This window comes from Ambystoma mexicanum, chromosome 4q (genome assembly GCF_040938575.1).
Source record: "Ambystoma mexicanum isolate Mex_15411 chromosome 4q, UKY_AmexF1_1, whole genome shotgun sequence".
In the NCBI taxonomy this organism is placed as follows: Eukaryota; Metazoa; Chordata; class Amphibia; order Caudata; family Ambystomatidae; genus Ambystoma; species Ambystoma mexicanum.
This window is the reverse complement of record NC_090928.1, coordinates 842,963,429-842,987,952: the sequence shown is the minus strand read 5'-3', so window position 1 is coordinate 842,987,952 and position 24,524 is coordinate 842,963,429. Positions and strand designations below refer to the sequence as shown.

Below are 24,524 nucleotides of genomic sequence, written 5' to 3'. Positions count from 1 at the left end.
ACATTGAAGTGGTAGAAGTTACAGTATATCTTACTGGATTAACGGACCATTTTGACCTTCATTGACATGTTTTTCATTGTTTTTGTTTGCTCTATTCAGAGGGTCTTCGCCTCCTTGCTACTTAACCTCGGTAATTAAGCAGAATCACAATCGGTCTTTGAAAGGTACGTTCAAGAGTTGTTTTTTATTCACGGTAGTATAGCATGTTTGATTAAAAAAAAAAGGGTGAAAATGAATGATACTCTACATTTTGGTGTTTTATGGATCTTTCGTCTCCTTACGGATGCCACTCCCTAGGCCAAGATGTCAACCTTTCCCGGGGTAAATTCCAAACTCACTGGTCATCTTCATCACTGCGCAGGGCTAGTAAAATAGCTGAAACATGTACTTCATAGGGTCAGAATTCAGATCTGAACACCCAACGTTGAAACATTAAAATAAAGCAAACTCGCCTTGCTCCCTTTACTCCTAACGACCTCTATTCCACTGCCTTCACTTGCAGAACCTAAATCTCCAAGAGCCCCTGAATATGGCAGACATTGTGCAATATAAACCCAAACCCAAGTACCGATCATAACACTGGAGCTTAAGTGAGTTACCAAAGTGAAGCTAAGCCCTAATTGCAAATCTCCTTTAATCTGTAATACTCCGGAGGCATCATTATTAGAGTTTTGATATAAAATGGAGTTTGCAACATTTTACAGCATGGGATTTCAGAGGAACGTCTGAAAAGCATTTGTGAACAAGGTGGCAATGATAACTGATGCTAAATATTAATCTTGGTATCCTCTTAGAAATGTTACTATTGAAATCTTTTCTGTATCATAGCAAAAATCACTGACCCTTTTGAATGCAAGGTCACTGCGCCTTAGAGAGGCTCAGCTTCACCTCAGTGTGGAGGCCAAACAATGCCGAATCGCGTGTCTGGGGTTGCTGATTGTACTCTTGTTCAGAGGAGACTTGTCTAGCAGTTTGTGCTGGACTGCCCTTGTGGGTGGGACCAGACTGATACGCAAATGGCTATTTCTCATCTGAAGGGTGCAGTGAGATATGTGGTTGTAGACCCTTCTGAGTGGAAGAAATTCAATTGAACAGGTTATTGAACCATGTTCGTTCTACGGAGAGGGACTCCCACACCATTGCTTAATGCTCATTTTAGTTTGTGAACCACTTAATGCCAGATTCCTCCTGCCGTAAGGTACCCACTATTACAGGCTAGCTTTGTGGTGCCAAAAAGGAGATGGGAGGACACAGATAATTTGCAGTCCTTTGGGAGAAGTGAAAAAGCAAAAAAACGCATAATGGTGTGTTAAGAACATCAGATGGTGCTGGAGCATCCGGATGGGGGAGGGGGGGCTTCGGGGTGCAGCAGTGGTCTTATTGGAAGCCATGCTGCTCGTCTGAAGGCGTGAAAGCGCTGAAGAAATGGTGAGTGGCATCGTCTTAGTTGACAAGTCCTTTAGTGTAGCGTCTGAGGCGAAGTCTTAGGTGGCATAGCTAAGTGCTGTGGGATTGCGCTATGGCATTGTTGCGTGAGATATGAGTATCAAAGAACCAAAGCTGCTTAAGAACTGGGCTAGCAAGAGGAAGGGGGGGGGGGAAGAATTCACGGATTCATGCTGCAAGCACACAGGGCTTGCAAGTACTGGATGATGACATTTTCCTCTTGTTTTTCAGTGGACGGGTCAGTGATGAGGTTTAGCAGCGGCTGCACTGTGCTTCAGGGGAACTTCAGAATTGCACGGTACCAGGGACAAGGGGGAAGAGCGGAGCATTCACTTGGCATGATGCTGGAGTGTTACGTGGGGCATCCAGGTCAATCAATAGGTCTGCAAATGGTGTGATATTTTATTTGTATCGCACTCGTACAAAAGTGTTTCAGAGTGCAACTAGGCAAGGGAGGGGAAAAGGGGGAAAACGCCATTACAATACAACTCACAACGATCTTACTAGGCCCAGTGACATTGAGAACGCGCAAGTGCATGGGAAAGGGAAAAGTGCATGGAAGGGGGCAATTGGAAAGTGCAGAGCAGAGGAGAGCAGATAAAAAATAATAAATACAAAAAATAGAGGCAATAAACAGTGGTAGTGCAGCCGTTTAAGGCAGCAGACTGGGTAAGTCTGATAAGTGCAGAAAAAGAAGAAAATGGGGGAGGGGTGGCCTGTATGGGTACAGATAGTCCCCAGTGCAAGGGGTGGCCAGGAGGCAGTGCAGGAGGGTGGCAGAGTGAGCAGGTACCTGGGCCCAGGGGACAGAGGGTGGCCAGGTGCACAGTACCGGGAGAGAGCAGATCTGCAGAGGAGAGAGGGCGAGGAGCCAGAAGCAAAGGAAGTCTTGAGGTGCTTCTGGAACTGGAGATGGTTCTCCTCAAGTTTGAGTGGCAGGGAGGCTGTTCCAGAGAGAGGCCGAAGATGGAGATCTATCCCCAGCTCGTTTCTTTGAAAAACGATTGACCCGGAAGGGAGTTGGAGGTAGAGGAGCGAAGGGCTCGAGAGGAGAGGTGTTTGCAGAGGGATAGCTGAAGGTACTTTGGACCCAGGCCCCAGAAAGCCATGTGGAAAATGAAGAGGGTTTTGAATTGAATCCTTGCATTCACTGGGAGCTGCTGGAGAGATACGATCCCAGGGCTTGAGGCCAAGGACAAGTCTTGCAGTCCTGTTCTGGATTAGTTGCAGAGCGCGAAGAGTAGAGGCAGGTAGATTTAGAAAGAGGCTATTACAATAGTCCAACCTAGAGACAACTAGAGCTTGGATAGTGAGTTTCTGGGGGGGGGGGTGAGAGGAAAGGCATCGTACCTCTGAGGAGGTGCAGTAGGAAGTTTGATTTTGTAGAGACCTCAGAGAAATGAGCAGAGAAGGAAAGTGTGGAGTGAAAGATGACCCCAAGGTTTCGTAGCCTCGCAGGTAGGGGTAGGAGGACGGCCAAGGGAGGCCAGCCAGAGAGAGAGGGAAAATGATGGTGATGGTGTGCCGATGAGGAGGATCTTAGTCTTGCTGGCATTCAGACAAAGATCATTGGTGGCACACCAATCTTGAATGGCAATTAGACAGTCAGAGATGAGGGAGGGAGGGAGAGGAGGTGGCCGAGGGCTGCAGGATAATGTGTTTGGTGTCGTCGTCGTAGTACTGGAAATTTGAGCAGAAAATGGCAATGCAGTGGGTGACAGTTGCCAGGTATTGGTTGAAGAGCCAGGGTGAAAGGTTAGATCCCTGTGGAACACCACAGGTAGAGAAGAAGATGGATGATCGGAAGGACCCCAGTTGGACCTGGCAGGGTCTATCAGAGAGGAAAGCGGTCAGCTAGGCCAGAGCCTGATCCGTGATTCCTAGGTTATCAATGAGACTGTTTAGCAGGATGGTGTGGTTGACTGTGTCGAAGGCAGAAGAGCGATCATGAAGGATGAGGACAGAGGGAATGTTAGTCCAGGTTGGAGAGAAGATCTTCATGGATGTTCAGGAGAGCAGTTTTCTGTGCTTCTGGCCGCTCTGAAGCCAGACTGGTGGTCATGGAGACGGCCAACAGAATCGGAATGAAGGTAAGCTGAGAGATGGCTAGCTTTTGAAGGAGTTTGCCCAGAAAGCGGGTAATAGAAATTGGGTGATAGTTAGCCGGACAGGAAGGATCAGCTGTGGGTTTCTTGAGAAGAGGATGCACAAGGGAGTGCTTCAGAGGGGAGGAGAAGGATCCTGAAGCAAAGAAGTGGTTGCAGAAATCGGCAAGGGCTGGAGCGAGGGTGTCAATGTGGTCCTTGGTGGTTTTGGAGAAACAGGGATGAACCTGTTTTGACAAGGCTTTCATAGATCGGACTTGTCTAGCGACCTCGTTGGGGGAGGAAATGGGGAAAGTAAGAGGAGGACAGTGGTGGGGTGGTTAAAGGGGTGGGTCTGAAAGCACAGGCTGAGACGGAATAGGAAGGGCAGGGGAGGAGAGGGTGGACAGGATGTCCTGGGTTTTTGAGCTTAAGTGCGAGGCAAGGGCATTGCAGAGAGCCTGCGAGGCAAGAGGAGGGGTAGTACTGCCGCAGAGATGCGTGGTTGAATGTGGGCTCTCTTCTTAGTGCGGACAGAGTCGGTATAGCCTTTGGAGCAGGCGACAGGCTGGTTTGTCAGAGGATGAGCAAGAAGCACTCCATGTCCTCTCAGCCGCCCTACACTTATGTTTAAGTGTAGCTAGGTCGGAGTCCTACCAGGAATTGCACTTGGCTTTGGACTTCAGGCGGATCCTCATGACGGGGGCAAGAGCATCAAGAGTATCAGAGATAGAAGAGTAGAGAAGGGACAGAGTTGTCTAGTGTGAGTCAGCCAGAAGGGGAGGAGAGGGAGAGAATGTGGCAGCGAAAGCCTCAGCTGACACACACTTCATAGGTCAGATGTCTGAGAAAGTAAGTGGCACGGTTTTTTTAACGTTTTACAGGCTTATTGTAATCCTGTAGGAAGTTTGATTTTTGGGTGTACTTTGTGCTCGATGTGCATAAAAATGTTACTGAAAGACTAATAGTCTGACGATATTATGTTAATTACCACACATTTTCAAAAAGCTCAACCAGTCATCTTAACTCTGAAGAAGTGGAGTAAATGTTAATATCCTCAACTGAAATATTTCCAATTCTTTGCAGGGGGTTCCAAACCCTGCAATTCTGTGTTTTTTGTTGTTTTTTTGTATTTCACGTGGCCTTCCTCTTTTTGAAGAAAACTATATAGATCTCGTACCCAGAAACTTGTATGCTTCTACCTGCACAAGATACTCAAATCATTGACTGTAGTGTTTGAGGTTACCTTCAGAACAGGTGTTCATACAGATGAGCTAAACTGTTTACATCTGTAATCAAGCTGTTTTTGTACTCTCAGGAAAGAGCTTCAAATGAGTGTTCTTATTGCACAATCTTTTGTCCTTTAGAAATATAATTGAGAAGTTAAAGTTATTTGTACCGTGCACCGTCACAAACGGAATTGGTCCCCAGGCGCTCTGGTGGAGCTTTAAACAAGAATGGGTGGGGTTTAGGGTCAAGAGGGAGCCGGAAAGAGAGGTGGTGTCATGTTGGCAGCTTCAGTTCGTTTTTCACTGTGCGCTGAGCTTTGGTGTGAATATCTGATCGATGTGAGTCCTCATGTGCTGTTGGTGCGAATTATGTGTTTGTTGCAGTGTGGTGAAGTGTGCGGTTTGCTGTGCACAGAGGTGGTTGTGTTGGTTGTGTGGATTTTTGTGTGAGATCTATGCAGGAATTTGAGCTTTTTTGGGTTACTGGGTTTTATTTTTTTGTCTTTGAATTTCTTGTTTTATGTATCTGATTGTCCGATGGAGTTGGCATTTTTAGTCTGTCCGCCTAATTGTTAGGAGTGACAGCATGGGAAGTTTCCAACTGTGCTGTTTCTGACCTTAGTGTACAAGGTTGAGGTGTGCATTGTCCCCACTCTGGTATTGGTGCTGTATTTTACAGTCATCTGCTCCCTTCCTATCTATTTCCTGTTGGAGATCCATTGCTGCCTGTGTTTGCTTTGACAGCTAAGGTGTTGTCATTTCATCCTTACCCATCCCTCCTGAGCTCTTCGTAATTGTTCTTTAGTATGGTTCTAGCTTATCTATCTTTCAGTTGGTGAAGTGATATGCCGTAGATTGTTCTTCCCCCTCCCTCAACTTATGGAAGCTAGCTTAGGGAGATGGGGACGACGTTTTCCTCTAAGTATTGTTTCAGCTGCGCATGTGCCCCCATATGCATTCCTTCTAGTTGTGGGGTGAAGAGCCACGATTTGAGTGAGTTTCTTAATAGGTGATCTCTTGTGTTACGTATGTTTGGTAGCTCGTTCCAGTTTTGTAGGGCAAGGTGAGAGAAAGGGGATCCTCTGAATTTTCTTTTGTTGTTTGGTTTTTGATTCCAAACTGATGTCGCTGCTAGATCTGAGTGGTCTTGTTGGGTGGTGGATGTTTATTTACTCTTAGAAACTCAGCGCCTTGGCTATGGATTGCTCTGTGCGTTATGCACATTGATTTGAACTTTATTCACTGTTTTATTGGTAGCCAGCTTAGTGTTTTCAGGATGTGTTCTCTTCATGGCAATTTAAGGAGCAGTCTGGGCGCCGTATTCTGTATGCGTTGAAGTTTTTTTTTTTTTAGAAGTAATTCTGACATACCCAGATATACGCTGTTGGTGTAGTCTAATCTGGATATGATGAGATCAATGAAGTGAGTGGGTTGGCGAATGAGAGGAATGGTGGGATCCTTTTTACTGCTTGCAAGAGAAAGGAGCATTTCTTGATTAGAGTGTTTGTTTATTTGTGTCTCTAGAGTTAGTTTGTTGTCCATTCGGACTCCCAGGTTATTTAGTTGTCGATGGGGCTGGGGTAGTACCAAGTTCTTTTGGCCACGGGATGAAGTGATTGTTTTCTTTGTTTTTAGAGATAATCATTATTTCTGTTTTGCCTGTGTTGAGTTTGAGGTAGTTGGAGTTCATCCAGCTGTAGCTTTCCTAAAGGCAGCTCTGTTTTCTTCTTGTGTGTCTTGTATTTTGTAGACTATTTGTGTATCATTTGTGTAGTTGCAATTGGTAAGGTCGTGTTTTTTTAATGATCTTGATTAGTTGAGTCCAGTTAATGTTGAATAATAAAGAATAGAAGGATGAGCCTTGTGGTACTCCGCATGAGCTGTCTCTTGGGTTGGATTTGAAAGGTTTGATCCATATGGTTTCTGTTCTGTTAGGAAGTATTTTATCCATAGTAAGGCGCGGTCAGTGATTCAAATTTCTTCCAGTCTCCTGATGAGTATGTCGTGGTTAACTGTATCGAATACCACAGATAGATCTAGAAGTATCAGAGCTGTACTATTGTCTTGAGTCTACGTTTTCCTTTAGATCATCCCAGATTGACAGAAGTGCTGTTTCCATTCCTCTCATTGATCTAAAACAGTTCCATGTAATAACGTCCCTGCACAAATTTCTCCTGACAAAGTCGCTGTTTTTTGCTGAGACATTATTACATTGAACAAGGGGAGCAGGGGACACCCCCCCACCCCCCTCATCACACCCCATACATAATGTCCCCATATATAATGTCGCCAATGGCTTTTACTGGCAACATTATGTATGGGGACATTACCTGATACCTCTAAAACCTACTTGTCCCTGGTCCAATAGGCGATGTTCTTATATGAATTATTGGGTTATTCTATAGATGTACGTTTTGAGTTTCACTGGGTACGGGATGTTGGAGATAGGTCGGTAATTGGAGAGCTCCTCCATGTTCCCTGCTCTGTCCCTGAGGAGCGGCTTGATGTTTGCTGATTTGAAGAATTGTCACTTTCCCTGTAGAGTTTGAGTGATTGAAGGTGTTTCTGTAGTAATCCATGGGTGTACCTTGTGAGAGGATTGATTTGTATGTCTGGGGGGCAGGGATCCGTGGGGGAACCTGTTTTGTTGCTTTTGTTTACCAGTTTGATGAATGGGTTTGTACGGGCATTCCTCATACGACGGTTGGTGGGTTGCATATTCTCATCGCATGGTCTGCTTTTTATGGTCTGTTGGATGGTGATTTTTGTTTTTGAAATGGTCTGCAGGGTTCTTGCATAGTTTCTTCGATGGTATTGGATTGTTGCTGCCAGGTTTTTTTTTTTTTTAAATCCCGTTTATGATTTTAGAGTTCTTTTTGGTTGTTTGGTGCTTTGATGATTCTGTCGTCTTTATTTTCTATTTGCTTTTTGTATTGCATTTATATATGAGCGAATGTGTTGAAATTAGAATTTCTTTGCGCTGTCGTTTTAGATCCTCCATTCTTTTAGATTTTTCATTTTCATGGTGCTGAATAAACACTTGCTGTTGCTCTTTTGCGTGATGGGTGTAAAAGGTTTTTCTTTGGCTAATCTCGTTTATTGTTGTGATCCAGTTCTGAAGTCTTTCTATTTTTTAGTCCAGGTCAGCTTCGTCCATAGTTGTTGCTTGTGGTTTGTTGATTTCCAGACGTTCAGTTATATTGCATTTTTTGATGGTGGTTCAGTTTCTTTTTATGATAGTCGGCTGCTTGTCCTGTTGCGTGATTATTGGTGCGGCCAGCGTGATCACGAAGGTGATGAGGATTTGGCTCCAGAGGATTTGAATTGTTTGTGCCGTGGTAATGAGATTTTTGCCGGTGAAGATTGCGTCTAGTGTATGTCCTGACGTGTGGGTTGCTCCATTGACGAGTTGATGTAGTTTCATGGTTTCTAGTTGGTTGGCTGGTGAGTTTTGTGTGGTTGTAGTTTCTTCGTGGAACCATATGTTGAAGTCACTGAGGATAATCGGGTGATCCTGTTCGATGGCTAGGTTGGTAGTTGCTTCCGTGAAGGAGTCTACAAAGGTTGCATCGTAAGTTGGTGGTCTGTAGAGGTATATGATTTTCAGGTTTGGTGATAGGTGAAGGATTAGAGATTTGCATTTTTCCATGTTTAGTGGGTCTTCCACTTTAATTTCCAGATTTTACATGTGGACTATTGCCTATCCGCCGCCTCTTTGGTTTTTCCTGTTTGCTTACACTCATTTGAAGTTATCAGGCAGGCAGTTGACTAATTTTGTAGTCATCTAGCCAAGTTTCAGTTAATATAGAATGTCGATACCTCCATCACATAGGTCATAGATTTCAGTGACATGTTAGGACATGACCTAGCGTTGATTAGATTGCAGTGGAACTTTTATGTTTGGTTCGGTTTACTTGGTCCCTATTTTTTATTTGTGGATGTTCAGTTAGAGTGCTTATGTGTTGATACTGGTTGTTTGACGTTCCACGGTGGCTGCTTCATCGTTGAATTGGTCTATTAGTGTTAGGCACAATTGCATGCTGTACCCTCTGGGACCACCACACACAATTAGGACTACAGTTGTAAGCAAGACCAACCTTTGGTATAAGTCTGTACCACACATTTTGTTGGTAGTGAGCGGAGTAGCCAGGCTTATCTCAAGAGTGAATGTGAGCAGTACAAGTAGTTCCACAAAGGACTTTCAATCACAGTGGTTCAAGTAGACACTTATACTCCAGGTTTCTTGGTGAAACACTTATTAATTTATTTATACAATAATTTATAAAACATTTCACTAGAAGACAACTTAATATTATAGACCAATACACTTCAATACAAACGTTTTTGAGACCGTTTGAGCTCCCCTGAAAAAGTAGCCAAATGGCAGATCAGTTACTTGGCAGTGAGCAAAAAGGACAAAAGTAAGTATAATAGATTATATATACTTTCTAGGCAGTGCAATAGTTTCAGTTCACCAGAATAGTTCAAGTCAATAGGCCAGTCCAAAGTCAATAAATAGGCTAGTGTTCTGGATAGGAAAGAGCAGTTCTGGTATCAAACGGTAAAGTCGTTGAAAAAGTTCTCAGAAGTAGTTTAGGCGAAAAAGAATAATTTGCGGGGTCACAAGCTGATTAGGCCTGCAAGTTGGGAAAGTTTCATGAACTTTCTCCGCGAAAGTGGCGTTCTCTCAATTGGGTTGGCACAGTACCTTTTGTATGAAGAAAACAAATGTTGGTGTAGTCGTGGGTCCTGGCAGTTCCTGCAGATCTGGCTGTTCCTGAGCCTCAGTCGTGGGGGCAAGAGGGAGGACGTCGGGACTCCTGCACTGACGGGATCGTTGAAGAAAGCAAACAAAATTGAGTCCCTTCAGTTCCAGTAGCTGTAGATTCAAGAACACAAGCTGGTGTCCCTCTCCCTGGTTAAACCTAACCAGCCTTGAGAATGGTATCCAGGTGTCTTATGAGTTAATTGGTCACACCAACTCAAAGGAAGAAGCCGTCCTTGAAGGAGCTTCTGTCGAATGGAGTTTAGAAATTCGGACTTGCAGCAGGGCTTCACCGGGCAAACCATCAGTCCAGTGGTTGCAACAGCCGTCCTCTTTCAGCTCGTCTTCGGTTCTGTCGTTCCAGTGGTCGACTCTGCCTTCCAATCCAAGAGACTCGCCTTTTAAACAGTTTTCTCCCTTTCATTCCAGCATAGCTGTCCCTCACCCAGCACGGTGGCTGTCCTTGCCGGACAGTCAGCCAGCCAATCACGCCAGAGTGCATTCGGGTGCTCCTAGGAGACTAAGCACAGGGCGTTTCGGGCAACTCCCCCACTTCCTGCCCGCCCCAGACACTCAGACGCCAAGGGTAGACTTCAGTCCTGAAGCCTGCCAAAGGCACACGAACAGAGGGACCAAACCTGGTTTGGCGCGCAGAGACAAACGCTAGAAGGACCGTTCCAAAAAGAAATGGTGAAAAAAGACAGGTACTCGTACAAAGGTACAAAGGGGCTCAAGGGGCCATCTTGAAAACCATGGCTCCTGTGATTTTTAGCTACCGGTGTTCGCGGTCGGGGAAAAATCATGGTAGTTTGTTGTAAAACTACTGCCACCAGCCATTTCAATAAGAAAGGGTAACATTTGACTGATACATGAGTGTTTAGACACAAGGGATACTATGTAACCCCTTCAGCACTCCATTGTAAAATGGTGTGTGCTGGGTCTATGAATTTGGAAAAGACTAGTAAAGTCAGTTTCACTTTACATTCTCTGGGAAACCAGTAGTTTATTCCAGAGAAGGTATTTATACCTTTGGGAAGTCTGAAAGACGTCCCTGCGTCACTGCACTGAGGGTGCTGTGTGACACGCATGAAAAGATGATGCCTATGGAGTTATCTAAAACTCCATAATCGGAGAACACAAATGTAAAACGCATATCAAAACACAGGAAAGAGTGGGTAAAAAAGGCTCACACTCTTTCCAGGTTAAAAAATCAAGTCGTCAAAATACAGCAAAGTTGCTGGGGGTCTCTAAGGTGAAGGGAATTGGCACATTTCTGAGAATTCTCCCTAACAGTTAGATTGATATTATTTGGGTTGATGAATTCTACAGAATCACCTCTCGTGTTTTGATGTGGTTGTCAGTAGTGCCCTTCTGTTCTTGTGATATATGGAGTAAAGGGGCTGGTGTAGTCCCTGTCTCTTCTTGGGTCCTCTCGTCTTTTTGTTGTTTTTGTTCAGGGGGATTCTATGCCTTTCTGGAAATGTCAGTGTCATTTAAGTGTCGGTTCTGCAGTTGTTGCGCGGTACTGTCTAAGGTATAGGAATTTTTCTCTTGCAATGTTTGTATGTTCATTGTATTTGTTGGGGTGTGTTCTGTATTCAAGACGGCTTCTACTGGAGGCAGGTGTATTTGTGGTGGTTAGTCCATGTTCCAGGTCTCTGTCAGCATCCAATTCTGCGTCTGGGCATTTTGTGTCCTCGGTGCTAGAATTTGGTCTGAGTTTACAGGGGCAGTTGCCCACCTGTCGTGCCTTGTGCTTGGATGATATTGATTTGAGTTTTATCCTCTTATGTTGCGATGGCTGGAAGCCCTCTGATGGTGTCTGTCCACTCTGTTCAAAGGCGGTACTAAGCTTTGGAAGGGTGGCACGGTTGGTTATAGGGGGACTATGGGTTCTCGATTTACTTGGGTAGAGACTGTGGTTGTAGTTACTAGCTTTTAATGGTTGCTGGGTGTTCTTGGGTAGTGGGAGGGGCCTAGGACTCAATGATGAAGGTACTGATAGAATATCCCAGGGTCCGGGGTACCTAGATGATGGGGAAGCCTATGTTTAACAAAGTGGTTTCCAGTGAGATTACTCTTAACTTGGGGATCTTGGAGAGTGGGAGAGGGATCTAGGTTTCAGCGAGTGGCAAACATTTAATTAAAACACCTAGATTTGAGACACTTAGCTAACTGGGGAAAGGCTTAGGTTTCACAGATTGGTAGGCAGTAATTGAAGCCCTAGATTTGAGACAGCTAGATAGCTGGGCAGCGCCTAGGTTTCAGGAATGGTTGGCAGTATTTAAAGCACCTAGATTCGAGAGATCTAGATAACTGGAGAAAGGCCTATGTTTCACAGAATGGCAGGCAGTATGTATTCATTTGAACATTTATATAGCACACAAAACCCAGAGGTATCTAGGTGCTTGAACTTGCACAATTTGGATACAGGCAAATAATTTAGCTTATTCAATGGTTTACAGACACAGGGTGCAATACCTAAGTGAGGGTTGCAAAAAACATACTCATAAATGATGTATATATACACTTTGTACACAGTTCACAGGCCCTACTTTATTGCCTGACTTAATATTTTATTTCTACATGTGGAATCCTATGCTAGATATGGATTCCTGAGCTCGCTGACAGGTTGTGGGAATCTTGATTGAAAAGCAGGATTTTTAAGGCCTTTGCGAAATGAGCACAATGATGTCAGTCCTCCGTGTTATTGGCAGGGTGTTCCAAAGTTTGGCCGCGATCACTGGGAAGCTGGACCCGCCAGCTTTCTGTCTCCTTAAATCTCGGTGTAGAGATTAGGCTAGTGTAGGAGGCCCGGGTAGGTCTGTTTGAGTTTTTGTAATTGGATTGCTGCGGTATGCTGGGGCATTATTAGAGAGGCATTTGTGAGTAAGCGAGAGGACTTTGAATTTGATTCTGTCTTGTACTGGAGCCTATGAAAGTAGCGTCTGGTTGCCGAGATATGTTCATGATTGGGTATATCCAGTGCTGCTCTAATTGCATTATTTTGCATGACTTGGAGTTTACTAATGTTTCTGACGTTGGATCCTGCAAAAAGGGAATTGCAATAGTCTATCCTGGAAAGGATCAAAGCTCTAGCAAGGGTAATGCAGTTGTCAGAGGAGGATCTGCTGGCTCTGATTAATTTGGACACTTATGCTGCAGAAGAGACAAGGGCATTAACCTGTTTTGTTAGGGTGAGTGTTGAGTCAATATACACACCTAAAGTTTTTATCTCCTTGGCAACATTGATGGTATTGCTGTCAATGTTAAAGGATTGATAGTGTTGTGGTAAATTTAGTTTGCATTTGCTCTCAATGATGAGTAATTCATGTTTCTGATCATTGAGACATAACTCTGTTTTGCGCCATCCAGGCCTGGATGGTGAGGTACATTTTGTTGAGCTTGTTTGAGTTGGTGTCAGTTGCTTAGAACACCAAGATTCTAGACACCTCGATAACTGGAGAAAGGCCTGGGATTCACACAATAGCAGGCAGTAGCTTAGAACATCAAGAATCGAGACACCTAGATAACTGGAGAAAGGCCTAGGTTTCACAGAATGGCAGGCAGTAATTAAAGCATCTAGATTGGAGAATCCTTTATAGTGTGAGTGGGGCCTAGGTTTTGCGATGGGATCGTTTTTTAAATGGCTGGTCTTCGCAGTGGAAGGGTGTGAGTGGTTGGTGTACTTCTTTCTGGTGGTAGCATGGGAAGGTGGGGTGAGTGCTAAAGTGTGTATTGGTACTAGTGTGATTGTGCGAGAGTTGCACCTGCCTTATTCGTTGGTGCTGGTTGACGGCAGTCTGTTCCTTGTTTGTCGTGTCTGGGTGACGCAGGCCGTTGCTACTGCTTGTTCGGAGGTGGAAGTATGCATTTGCAACCACCTCTTTGAATGTGGTTGCAGATGGGAAGTGTTAGCAGTTATAGGGAGCTGTCAGAATTTGACCCTGCACCCTGGGTATCAGGTGGGGGCACTGCTGGTCCTTTTCCCTTGAGCTCAGTGTGGAGAGTGAGCTAGGTAATGGGGCACTGAGCGATTGGGGGTTGGTTGGTTGGTAGGTAGTTAGGCTTGATTTATGTTAGTTGGTGGCTGCTTCCCCTTCTGGCACCTGCAGTCACAGTATGGAGCCGTCCCTTTAGGAGCCGCCCTTTGGATCGGTCCCTTAGCCAACTATTTCCACTCTGCAAGCAGCCCTTCGTATTTAGAGTTGTTTAAAAAACAGACTTGGATTGAACTTGAACACAGAACCCAACTCTGCAAGGTTGGGGGTATAATTTCTTTTGTTGGAGTTGGAAACTGAAGCTTTTTAGTGTGTGAGCTCTGATCAAGCATTTGAATGATGCATGGAATTGTCAACCAGCTGTGAGTCGGAGGTTGCCATGTAGGCAGGGTTTTCCCTTTTTAGCATATGCAATATCTTCCTGCTACAGCCAGTTGGTCTCCTTTCCACCATACCTCATTGGTGTCTGACCCATGAGGATGGAAATGGCACATTTGCACAGCACAAATCTCCATTTTAACTTTGGGTTAGAATGGATTTCTAAACTCTGGCCTGATGCACAGATGTTTAGAAGGCCACCCTTGTTAGTGTAACAGGGGACACTTGTGGGAAAATGGCCAGACCAATTCACAGTAGCTTGGAGAGCAGTCAAGGCTAGACATCTAGAGTGTGATTATAGGTCTTCAATGAAACACCAGTGATACACCAAGAATTGCCATTTGACGTAAGTATACCAAAATATACTATTTGTTATGGCCCAAGAATCAACACAAATGAATAATGAAAAGCAATAGCAAAATACCACACAAGCAACACACGTAAGTAAAATATATACAATCACTGGAGTCCATGAGATAAAGTTAGTAACTTCACCAGTGCATGTAAGGGGAAAAGGTGAATAACCTTTTGAGCATAGACAAACTTCTGAAGTGATAACTTTATAAGTCGAGCCATATGATGAAAGGAGCCTTGTGCTCAATGTTAAATGCACACGTAAAAGTCACCAAGTAACTTTTTAGGAAGTTGACAAAGTTAAGGATGGAATTCTGAAGGGTGAAAACAATTTCCAAGAGTTGAGAGGGGTTCTGCTGCAATGAACAAAGCTATTCCCAACTTTCACAGGGCTTTTAGGAAGCAGAGGCTGAGAATCCAATTTTTGTATTGCCTAGCGCACACCTGGATTAAAGATATTTACAAAATTTGTAGAAAATTAGCGGGGTGCCAGGGAGAATAACAACCTTGACACTGGGTTGTTTTAACCTATGTAAAACCAACAGATTGTCCACAAACCTGTGGAACTCTCCAGTCCCCTGCACACCCTTTTGAACTGTATAGACAGTCGAAATTTTTACACAATGGTAGTAGTAAGTTTCTTTAAGAAAAGAGAAATTTGTGAGAAAAACCAATTTTCGACAATGTTAGTGTAAAACAGAGTGATGGAGACCATCAATTTTAATTTAGTTTTAAATTATCTGTTATAGATATGAATTTCAATTCATCATCCGGTCTTGGTGAACATGATAACATAAACATATTCATTTTGAAGTCACATTCAATAATATAATTCGAGGGCATACAATGTGTTTATCACACTTTCTACAAAATTAACTTTTCACATGTAATATCCATAGGAAGTGATAATAAATGTTTTTCTCGACGCGTTTCGGGGTGTCCCCTTCTTCAGGATTTGTTAGCCCTCTTCGTTACCGTTAATCTTTGATTCGCCTACAATATACGATACAGTAATCAGATTTTTACTTATAACTGTCATTTAACTCTTGTGAAAACTTTTTACAATAATCACCTGGATGTCCAATGTGGAATATCCTGACTGGATTTATTATTAACAGTAATGTCAACCCAATAGTTGTTGAATATCTCAGTTGCTATACAACCTGTAGATGTGATAGAAAAACAGTAGAAAAAGCTCAGTTAAAAGAGATCTGAATTCATGAAGGAAAATCTAGTCATGTCTATCTGAGAGTAAAAGTATTACCTTTCGGTATTTTTATAAAAAGCTACTTCTTCATTGGAACAAGTCGTTGTAGTACGAAGTGAGAGTCTTCAGGAATGGAGATAATGCGGCGATGGGAGATTCCTCTGCTCGTGTCTGTAAAAACATGTACATGTGCTATGTGAGAAAATTGCAATGTTCTGCCCATATGAATAAACAATGGGTCGGGATCATTTAATAGAGTATACTCTATGAAGGCCTCTAGACTAAAGCTATGGAGTTCTAAAGCTGCTGGTAAAAACTACTTGATTTGGTTCCCTTACCTCCTTCCTGAGAAGATGCTCTGATGACCGGTGCTGAATCTCGAACCGTTCCTCACGGTTCTCGCTGAAAATGGCCACTATTTACATTGTGACGTCATCACGTTGAAGCATGATGACGTCATGATGTTTAGGACGTCAACGTGTGACGGGAAAAAACATCACACAGGCGTAATTTGAAAAGGACTTAGCGAGTTTGTATGTTGGTGCAAACCAGGGGTTTAATTAAATAAAAATGAAGATAACAAATCGGTAGATGAATATAGGGAATACCTCATATTACTTGTGGTAAATTCACTTGTTGGTGCATGTCGTGATAGATGTGAAGACATCATTCCTGCCTGATTTATGGGTAGGGGAGTAATTACCGGGAAGGAGCTGTTGGAGTATTGGGCATCCGTGTGTTTACCATTTCAAGAGAAGCATGCTCACATTCTATGGTTTGTATCTTAATACATTCATCATAAGTAAATCATCAGACAATGTAAACAAGAAAATTCAATAATGTATTTAACAAATGATGTTCCATATACATTAAGTTTTTGATTAGGTCAGAAGAAACGGTATTGGGTTACCCTGCTAGGAGTCCAGTCCTGTTTTTAAAGAAATGAGGCTAAACTGTACTCCTCGTTCATCCCATTGGGAGCTAGGCTGTTTAATTTCTCTATCCAGAAGATTTCCCTCTGGTGCATACGTCTGGCATGGTTGCCACCTCTTGGTGCCCTATTTACAATTTCCAAAATCACAACCTTAAGTTGGGAAATATTATGTTTTTTTTAAGGCAAAATGTCTTGCTACTGGTGAGTTAATACTGTTGGTTCTTATGTTGCTTTTATGCTCATTCCAGCGCTCCTTAGCTTTCCTTTGTGTCTGTCCAACATAGTAAATGCCACATGGGCAACTTAAACCATAAATGATTGATTTTGTGTCACTGGTTGCAAAATCCTTTAGTGGGATTTTTTGGCCATTTGATGGGTGTCTTACATAGCTTCCCTTCATTATGTTGTTACAATTGCAACAACTGAGGCACGCAAATGTGCCTGTTCTTCTCTTGGTGAGGGTTCTTTGATTGTCAACTCTCGGTCTTTCAGCTTTTACTAGGCTGTCCCTGAAGTTCCGGCCCATCTTGTAGGCAATGATAGCTGGTTCAGGAAATAGTCTCTTCAGTTGTGGATCCAGATTGATCATTCTCCAGTTCTTCTTGATCATCCTGGTTATGTGGTGACTCTATGCTTAATATCTCAGAGCATAGAGAAATGGGATCTCTTTAGCTCTATTTCTTGGTATGCGGAGATCTTTCCTTTCCAATGTGCGTGTTTTGTCCTCCGCCTTCTTGACAATAGACTCTGGATAGCCTCTTTCCTTATATCTTTGTGTCATCAGTAGGTTTTCATTCTTAAGGGTGTCAGTTGTTGAGATAATCCTTTTTAGTCTGAGAAATTGACTATAGGGCAAATTGTTCTTTAAATGCGTCGGATGATGGCTCCTGAAATGTAACGTGTTGTTGACATCGGTGGGTTTGTGGTAAATGTTGGTGATTAATCATTTTTGACCAATCTCCAGTTCAACATCCAAAAAATGTAGTTTGGGGGTTCCGATTTCCATCGTGAACTTGATTCTGTCATGGCCTGAATTGATGTATTGTAGGAATTCCTCTAGTTCGGTGTGTTGTCCTCTCCAAATGACGAAAACGTTGTCAATGTACCTTTTCCAGGTGATGATTCTTTCGCTAAATTTCGTTGGTATTAGAATCCATTTCATCTCCAGATGGTACATGAATAGATTTGCATAAGCTGGGGCCATTGCTAACCCCATTGAGGTTCCTGATGCTTGTAGATAGTATTGAGTCCTGTATCTGAAGTAGTTACTAATAAGTATAATTTTGCTTAATTTCATAATGAAGGTTTTGTTTGCTTCACATTCATACCGTAGTAAGGACCATTCAAGTGCTTCCAAACCATCTTGATGTGGGATAAATGTGTATAGACTTTGTACATGGAACAAGACCAGTAGATCGTTTCTATTGATATTTGTTAAGGTGTCTAGATGATTGAGGAAATCTGTGGTATCTTTAAGATATGTTGAAGGTTTGGACTATGGGTTGTAGTGCTTTATCCACATAGACAGCTAGTGGATTGAAGATACTATCAGTTCCTGCAACTATTGGTCTGAGGGGGGGTTTTGTCAAGTTTTTATGTATTTTGGACAGTCCGTAAAAAATTGGAGTGATTGGATGTTCGTTAGTCAAAAACAATTTGGTTTTATTGGAAATCCATCCTTGGTCCTCGGCTTCCTCAAGCGTAGTTTCAATGATGCTTGAAATTTCTCTGACCGGATCTTGTTCAATTGTTATATACGTATTCTCATCTGTTAAGAGTTCCAAGATCTTCTCCTCATAATAGGTAGTATCCATAATAACTATGGCTCCTCCTTTGTCTGCCGGTTTCAGGGTCCGGCTTCTGTCGTCCGCAAGATTTTTGATAATTTCATTCTGTCTTCTCCCAGTGTTGTAGTTTCTTGATCTGGTGAAGTTAACCCTTTTGAGATCTTTTGTCATCTGCTCTTCAAACATTCTGATGGTTGTGTTGTTGACTTGAGGGTCAACATGACTCTTTGGTTTCATTTCTAGGTATTGATGTGGTTCTTGTGCAGTGTTGGCTCCCATTTGTGAGTCAAAAAAGACTGAGTCTCATTTTCCGTGCTAGTCTATGGAAATTGATTTTTTTCTTCCAGAAAATTAGAATTCTGGGTTGGTATAAATGTTAAACCTAAATTCAATGTGTCCATTTGGTCTTTAGATAGTGGTTTTGATGAAATATTAACAACTAGTTGTTTGGTTTGTTCCGCGGTCTTAGATTTCTTATTGCCTCTTCGCGTTGTCCTTTGTCTAAAAAAACCGAAGGAGTGGTTTGTACTTTTGAGGTTGTCGCTTCTTGTGATGTATGTATAATTGGTCCTCTTCCTGCGTTGTCCGTATTGATAACTTCGTCTCCACTTGTAGGTATTTCACTACTGGACCCACTTGGTTCCTGCCCTGGTGCTGGTGTTTTGCAGTTTTGTGGTCTTCTGCATGATGCAGTTTTGTTTTGTGCGTAATATTCTTGCCAGGAGTATACTATATGCTGTAGATAATCCAACATATCTCTTCTGAATTTTCAAACTTTGCGTTGTTCTTTGTCCTTTTTATAATCATCCAATGTTTTGTTCACTTCCTCTATAATGGTTGTTAATTCCTCTTTATTTTTAAATTTCGACAGTTGTTCTGTCAGTTCTTCGATTTCTCTGTCAAGTGTGCTGACAGATTTTGCTAATTCCTCGATTGTCAATAATATAAGATCCAAAGAGCATTTATTTAAGATCTGCTCCCATTTCTTCACGAAATCTGGGTTGTCCTTGCACAGTGTGGGTCTGAAGTATACTCTTAAACCTCTCGGAATTATTTGGGCACGGCAGTATTGTGCTAGTGTAGTGGCATGTAGCTTTTGCGCTAGCTCCCTTCTGATGACCCTCTCCAATTGTGTAATGAGTTTCTCTGGACTAGTCGTTGTTGGTGTGATTGTTTCGATTTCCTTCAAAAGACCTAAAATTCGTGTGGCTTCCTCTTCATTAAATGCCAAGGTTGTGGCGTGTTTTTCTGTGATTGCATTAATCTTTGAGAAAGTCCTCCCTTAGGAAAGGGAGGTGAGTATTGATATTTCGATTGGGTGCTGGTATGGCTGTTGTGTCACTCCTTAAGAACTATTAGGGGCAGAGAACAAGAATCCAATTTTTGTATTGCCTAGCGCACACCTGGATTAAAGATATTTACAAAATTTTTAGAAAATTAGCGGGGTGCCAGGGAGAATAACAAACTTGACACTGGGTTGTTTTAACCTATGTAAAACCAACAGATTGTCCACAAACTTGTGGAACTCTCCCGTCCCCTGCACACCCTTTTGAACTGTATAGACAGTCGGAATTTTTACACAATGGTAGTAGTAAGCTTCTTTAAGAAAAGAGAAATTTGTGAGAAAAACCAATTTTCGACAATGTTGGTGTAAAACAGTGATGGAGACCATCAATTTTAATTTAGTTTTAAATTATCTGTTATAGATATGAATTTGAGTTAAATGACAGTTATAAGTAAAGATCTGATTACTGTATCGTATATTGTAGGCGAATCAAAGATTAACGGTAACGAAGAGGGCTAACAAATCCTGAAGAAGGGGACACCCCGAAACGCGTGGAGAAAAACATTTATTATCACGTCCTATGGATATTACATGTGAAAAGTTAATTTTGTAGAAAGTGTGATAAACACATTGTATGCCCTCGAATTATATTATTGAATGTGACTTCAAAATGAATGTTTGTTATCATGTTCACCAAGACCGGATGATGAATGAATTGAAATTCATATCTATAACAGGTAATTTAAAACTAAATTAAAATTGATGGTCTCCATCACTCTGTAATTTCTCTTTTCTTAAAGAAACTTACTACTACCATTGTGTAAAAATTTCCACTGTCTATACAGTTCAAAAGGGTGTGCAGGGGACGGGAGAGTTCCACAAGTTTGTGGACAATCTGTTGGTTTTACATAGGAAGCAGAGGCTGCCCAAGCCAAAGAGAGGGCCACAAGCAATCCCCCTATATGCATGGATGGACAAGGGGCCACCGGTAAGGGACTTCAGTACTAGCCACCCTTAGCTCTGTTTTGGTCCAAACTTGGTAGGTGTGCAAGCGGGCGTCAGAGCTTCGATTTCCCGCCCTCAGTTTGGCTTTACTGTGCACAGGCGCAGATGGAGGTCCAGTATGAAACAGGAGCTGTAACTCTCGTTTTGGGTGATGAGCAAAGAAAACACTGATGAAGCTGGTCTTTGGGCACAAGAACAACACAGGAAAACAGCCTTCGGCGACCATCACCTTCTCTCTCGTGGCCCAAAGATGCTGGGACGACAAAATTCAGTGGAAGGGAGCTTTGCAGTGCAAGCTAAGAAGCACACAAGGTTTGAGCTGGACAGTCCACTGGGATGGCCTAGGCACACTTACGAACAAGCTGTTTTGCAGGGCAACAAAGAGGTGTCCAGAGTGATTATTCCCACAACACCAAGGTTCAAAGCACCTTTGCAGGTCGTCTGAGAGAGCACAAAGTAGGGCTCCACCGAGATGAAAAAGGGTTCAGTGGCCAACTGTTGTCTTGAGTGTCCCAGGATCTTCCTTTCTTCTGATCAGCTCTTCCAGATACTTGGCTCCATCTACAGGTCAGTTCTAACCTGTTGCTAATCTGCTGGTCTGCATTCAGGACCTCTCCTCATATCCAAAGCCTAGCGAGTGCTTGCACTCGGTCAGCCAATAAGATCTGCCCCAATCATGCACACCAGCAGTGGTCCAATCAGGGACCACTGGGGACTTGATGCTCTCGTCCACACAAGGCATCCCAGCACCAGTAGTGTGGATTGGGACCAGGCAGTCCCAACCCACTTCCTGGGTACCCCTCACACGTGACCTGCAGGAGCCTATGAAAGAAGTGGCTAAAATAAGGAAGTCCTGGTTTGGGAAGGCCAAAGGACAAGATGGCCAAAGTAACAGATAAAAGACCTTGTGGCAAGGCCATGACGTTCACTAGCCACAGACAAGAGCCAACCACGGTAAGTGTAAAATGGCTTGGTAAAAAGTTGTAAAAGTACAAAGAAAAGCTTCTACAGCCACCAGACTGTTCCTTGGCATACTATACAATCACCAAAGAGTCCTTATGGAATGACTAGGGCCATAAAATAGGTATCGATCGAAAAGCTCAAAAGAAACAGAGTAGAAGAAAATGCCGAATTCAGCACTGAAAAAACAAAAACGTTGTGAAAGGGGAGCGGGGGTGTCCACAATAGCGTCACCTCTCCTAACTTTGTGGCTCCTTTCTTTTTTTGCCATTTCTAGCATGGTTGTTCTGTTAGCCCTTCTTCTACCGTTCTGGGAGGGGGTGTGTTTGTGTTTTGGCCTTTGGCGGGAACACTTGGGTGTCCCCACCTAGGCTGAAGTGTGGGAGGAGTTTTTCACTTCTCTGCCTGAGTGCCTGAATTGAACCAGCTACCACTGGGGGTCTGGCTATCCTGATTGGACAGCCACCTGCCCCTTTCTGTAAACTTCTTGGAGATTGAGGAGTGTCTGCTGACACTGAATAAAAGGTGAGGTTCCTCAGGTGAAGGGCAAGTCTATCACTGGAAACTGAAGTAACCGAAGAAGACGACCAGAGATGCCTGCAGACCATTTGCGACACTGTGAAGTGACCACTGCTGTCCTGACCGCATTTTTTTATGTGGCGCAGCAAGTCCGAAGAGGACAACTCCTTACCTTTGACTGGTGTGAACAACCAGTCCAGAGATGAACCCCAATATTTGACATCAGTTTTTAAAAAAAGCTTTCTTTAAAAAGGGCAAGATATGTAATATACTTTAATACTTTTCCAGAATCAGCACAAGTTAGTGGATACTCTTTGAATATGCTTTTTACACACTTCCTACACCCGGAGGTGACTTCATTCACAAAGACTGTAATGGCATTTATATATGACTAGTTATACTTTGCAGATTCTGACATTTCAGAAAAGAAAGCTTCAACTAAGGAAAATGAAGCCTAGACGAGCCTTTGCGAGCAATAACCGTCTAAAACAAGTTGCCGCCTATGAGGGACAGAAATATCTAAGTGAATGGACTAGAAGAGTCTGCAGGGAGCCAGGACAGCCATAGTCAATTGGAGCACAGTATATGGAGACGAGCCATTTCTTAGATAAAAAAGTGTTGCTCAAAGTAGAGTTTTTCTGTAGAAATCCCTTGTAGGATCACAAGTTGTTTAGCCTGTGAAAAGCTGAGATGGAGGCAATTCTAAGGTAAGCCACTGCAAGTCTCAACTAAGAAAAGCACAGCTCAAACGGACACCGAGGTAAGTACCCCCAAGTCTAAACAGTACCTCTGAGATGCCCAGCACTTTTGCTGGACTTCGTACCTTTGATTTTCCACTCATTCTTGACTGGGATTGGTATTTTACCTGTGCACTGTCACTACTGCTGTGGTTGCCAGGCACTCTGGAAGATCTGAAAAGGAGGGTGTCAAGGGGGGGGGGGTTGTGCTGGTGAGGGAGGCTTAGTAGGGTGTAATGGGAATAGGAAAGTGAGAGTTGTGATGTCCTGTAGGCTGCTTCAGTTTGCTGATCTTAAGCGTGGTTTTCGATCAGTGGAAGAATTACCATGTGCTGTTGTGGCAGGTTGTGTGTTAGTCTGTTTTTGCAATGTGGTGAAGTGTGTGCGGATTGCTCTGCAGAGAGGTGGTTGTGAGTTTCTGTATGTTGAGTATGCAGAACGTTGAAATTTTAAGGTACGCTTATAATGGGTTTCAAGTATTTGTTGATTGCTTACCACTCTGTCTTCGCGTTTCTGAGCTCAACCTCTATGGTTATCCTGTACATTTGGTATTCTACTTTGACCGCCTAGTTGGCAGGCATGCTGTGTGGTGGAAGCTCTTTTGTGTGGCCCCGTGGTTTGTTTATCTAGCTCATATCCGCTAGTTCCCTGCCCAGCGGCAGGTGTAGTTTTGGTCACGTCACAGCACTTGTTCCTTATTGTCCATCCTGTTTCCCACAGGGTTATTCGCAGGCTTCGTTGTGAGCCTTTCCCAGTTGATTCCTCCTGAATCTGGATCAAAGAGCCAAGTTCTGAGTAGTTTTCTGAACTCCAAATTGACCCCTAGTGTTTGTTTTTTGGTAGGTTATTCCAGGTCGTGGTTGCCAGGTGAGTGAAAGATGGTCCTCCCGAGTTTTCTTTTGTTGTAAGGTTTTGGTAGTAGGCAGATGTCGTTGCTTGATCTGAGTGTTCTTGTCGGTGGTAGACTGTTTTTCTTTAGGAACTCTGTTCCCTGGACGTGGACTGCTCTTTGCGTTATGCACATCGTTTTGAACTTTATTCTCTTATTGGTAGCCCGTGTAGCATTTTCAGCTCTGGGGTAATATGTTCTCTTCGTGGCAGTCTGAGCAGGAGTCTTGCCGCTGCATTCTTTTTAACAGTCGTTCTTGCATTCCTAGGCATAGGCTGTTGGCATAATCTACCCTGGACATGAGTGTGATGGGGAGTGTTTTGTGGGTGAAAAAGAGGAAGTGTAGGATCCTTTTTACTGCGTGTAGCAGGAAGAAACATTTCATGATTATGACGTTTACTTGTGGTTCAAGTGTTGGTTCGTTGTCCATCAAGACTCCCAGGTTTTTTGCTATCGTTGATGGAGTCGGTGCTGTTCCCAGTTTGTTTTGGCCATGGGATATAGTGGTTGATGTCCTCGCTTTTAGCTATGATCATTATTTCAGTTTTGCCCAGGTTGAGTTTGAGGCCGTTTGTTTTCATCCAGCTGTAGAGCTCTTGTAGGCAGTTGTTCAGTATTTTGTTTTCTTCCTGTGTATCTTGTGTCTGTGGCATGTGTGGACATTGATCTGGCATTGATGAGGTTGCAAAATATTTATGATGCGGTTAGAATTATTGTTTGATCCTTGCTTTGTCTTGTGGTTGTTCTGTTGGGCTTCTTTGTTTAGGTCACGTTTTGGTTGGTGCTCCATCTATTCTGCTTCCTTACAGAAACAAACTGTTAAGTAGATTGTCGGGTTGATTATACATTCTTCTGCTTCTTCATCCTCTGTTTTACAGTGGTTGCTTGCCGTGCCCTTGTGTTTTTGTGATGTAAGGGGTGAGGGTGTTGGTTTCATTCCTTCC

The 24,524-nt window shown here is 43.2% G+C and overlaps 1 protein-coding gene across 2 annotated transcripts in view; it reads left to right on the top strand.

Annotated features, from left to right (window-relative positions):
- FOXN2 (forkhead box N2) overlaps positions 1 to 24,524 on the top strand; it is a 223,044-nt gene that overhangs the window by 134,962 nt on the left and 63,558 nt on the right. For both annotated transcript variants that reach the window (XM_069608411.1, XM_069608412.1), the window contains exon 4: positions 100 to 164. In XM_069608411.1, coding sequence (XP_069464512.1) covers positions 100 to 164 — 65 coding nt within the window. The remainder of the gene's footprint in view (positions 1 to 99; positions 165 to 24,524) is intronic.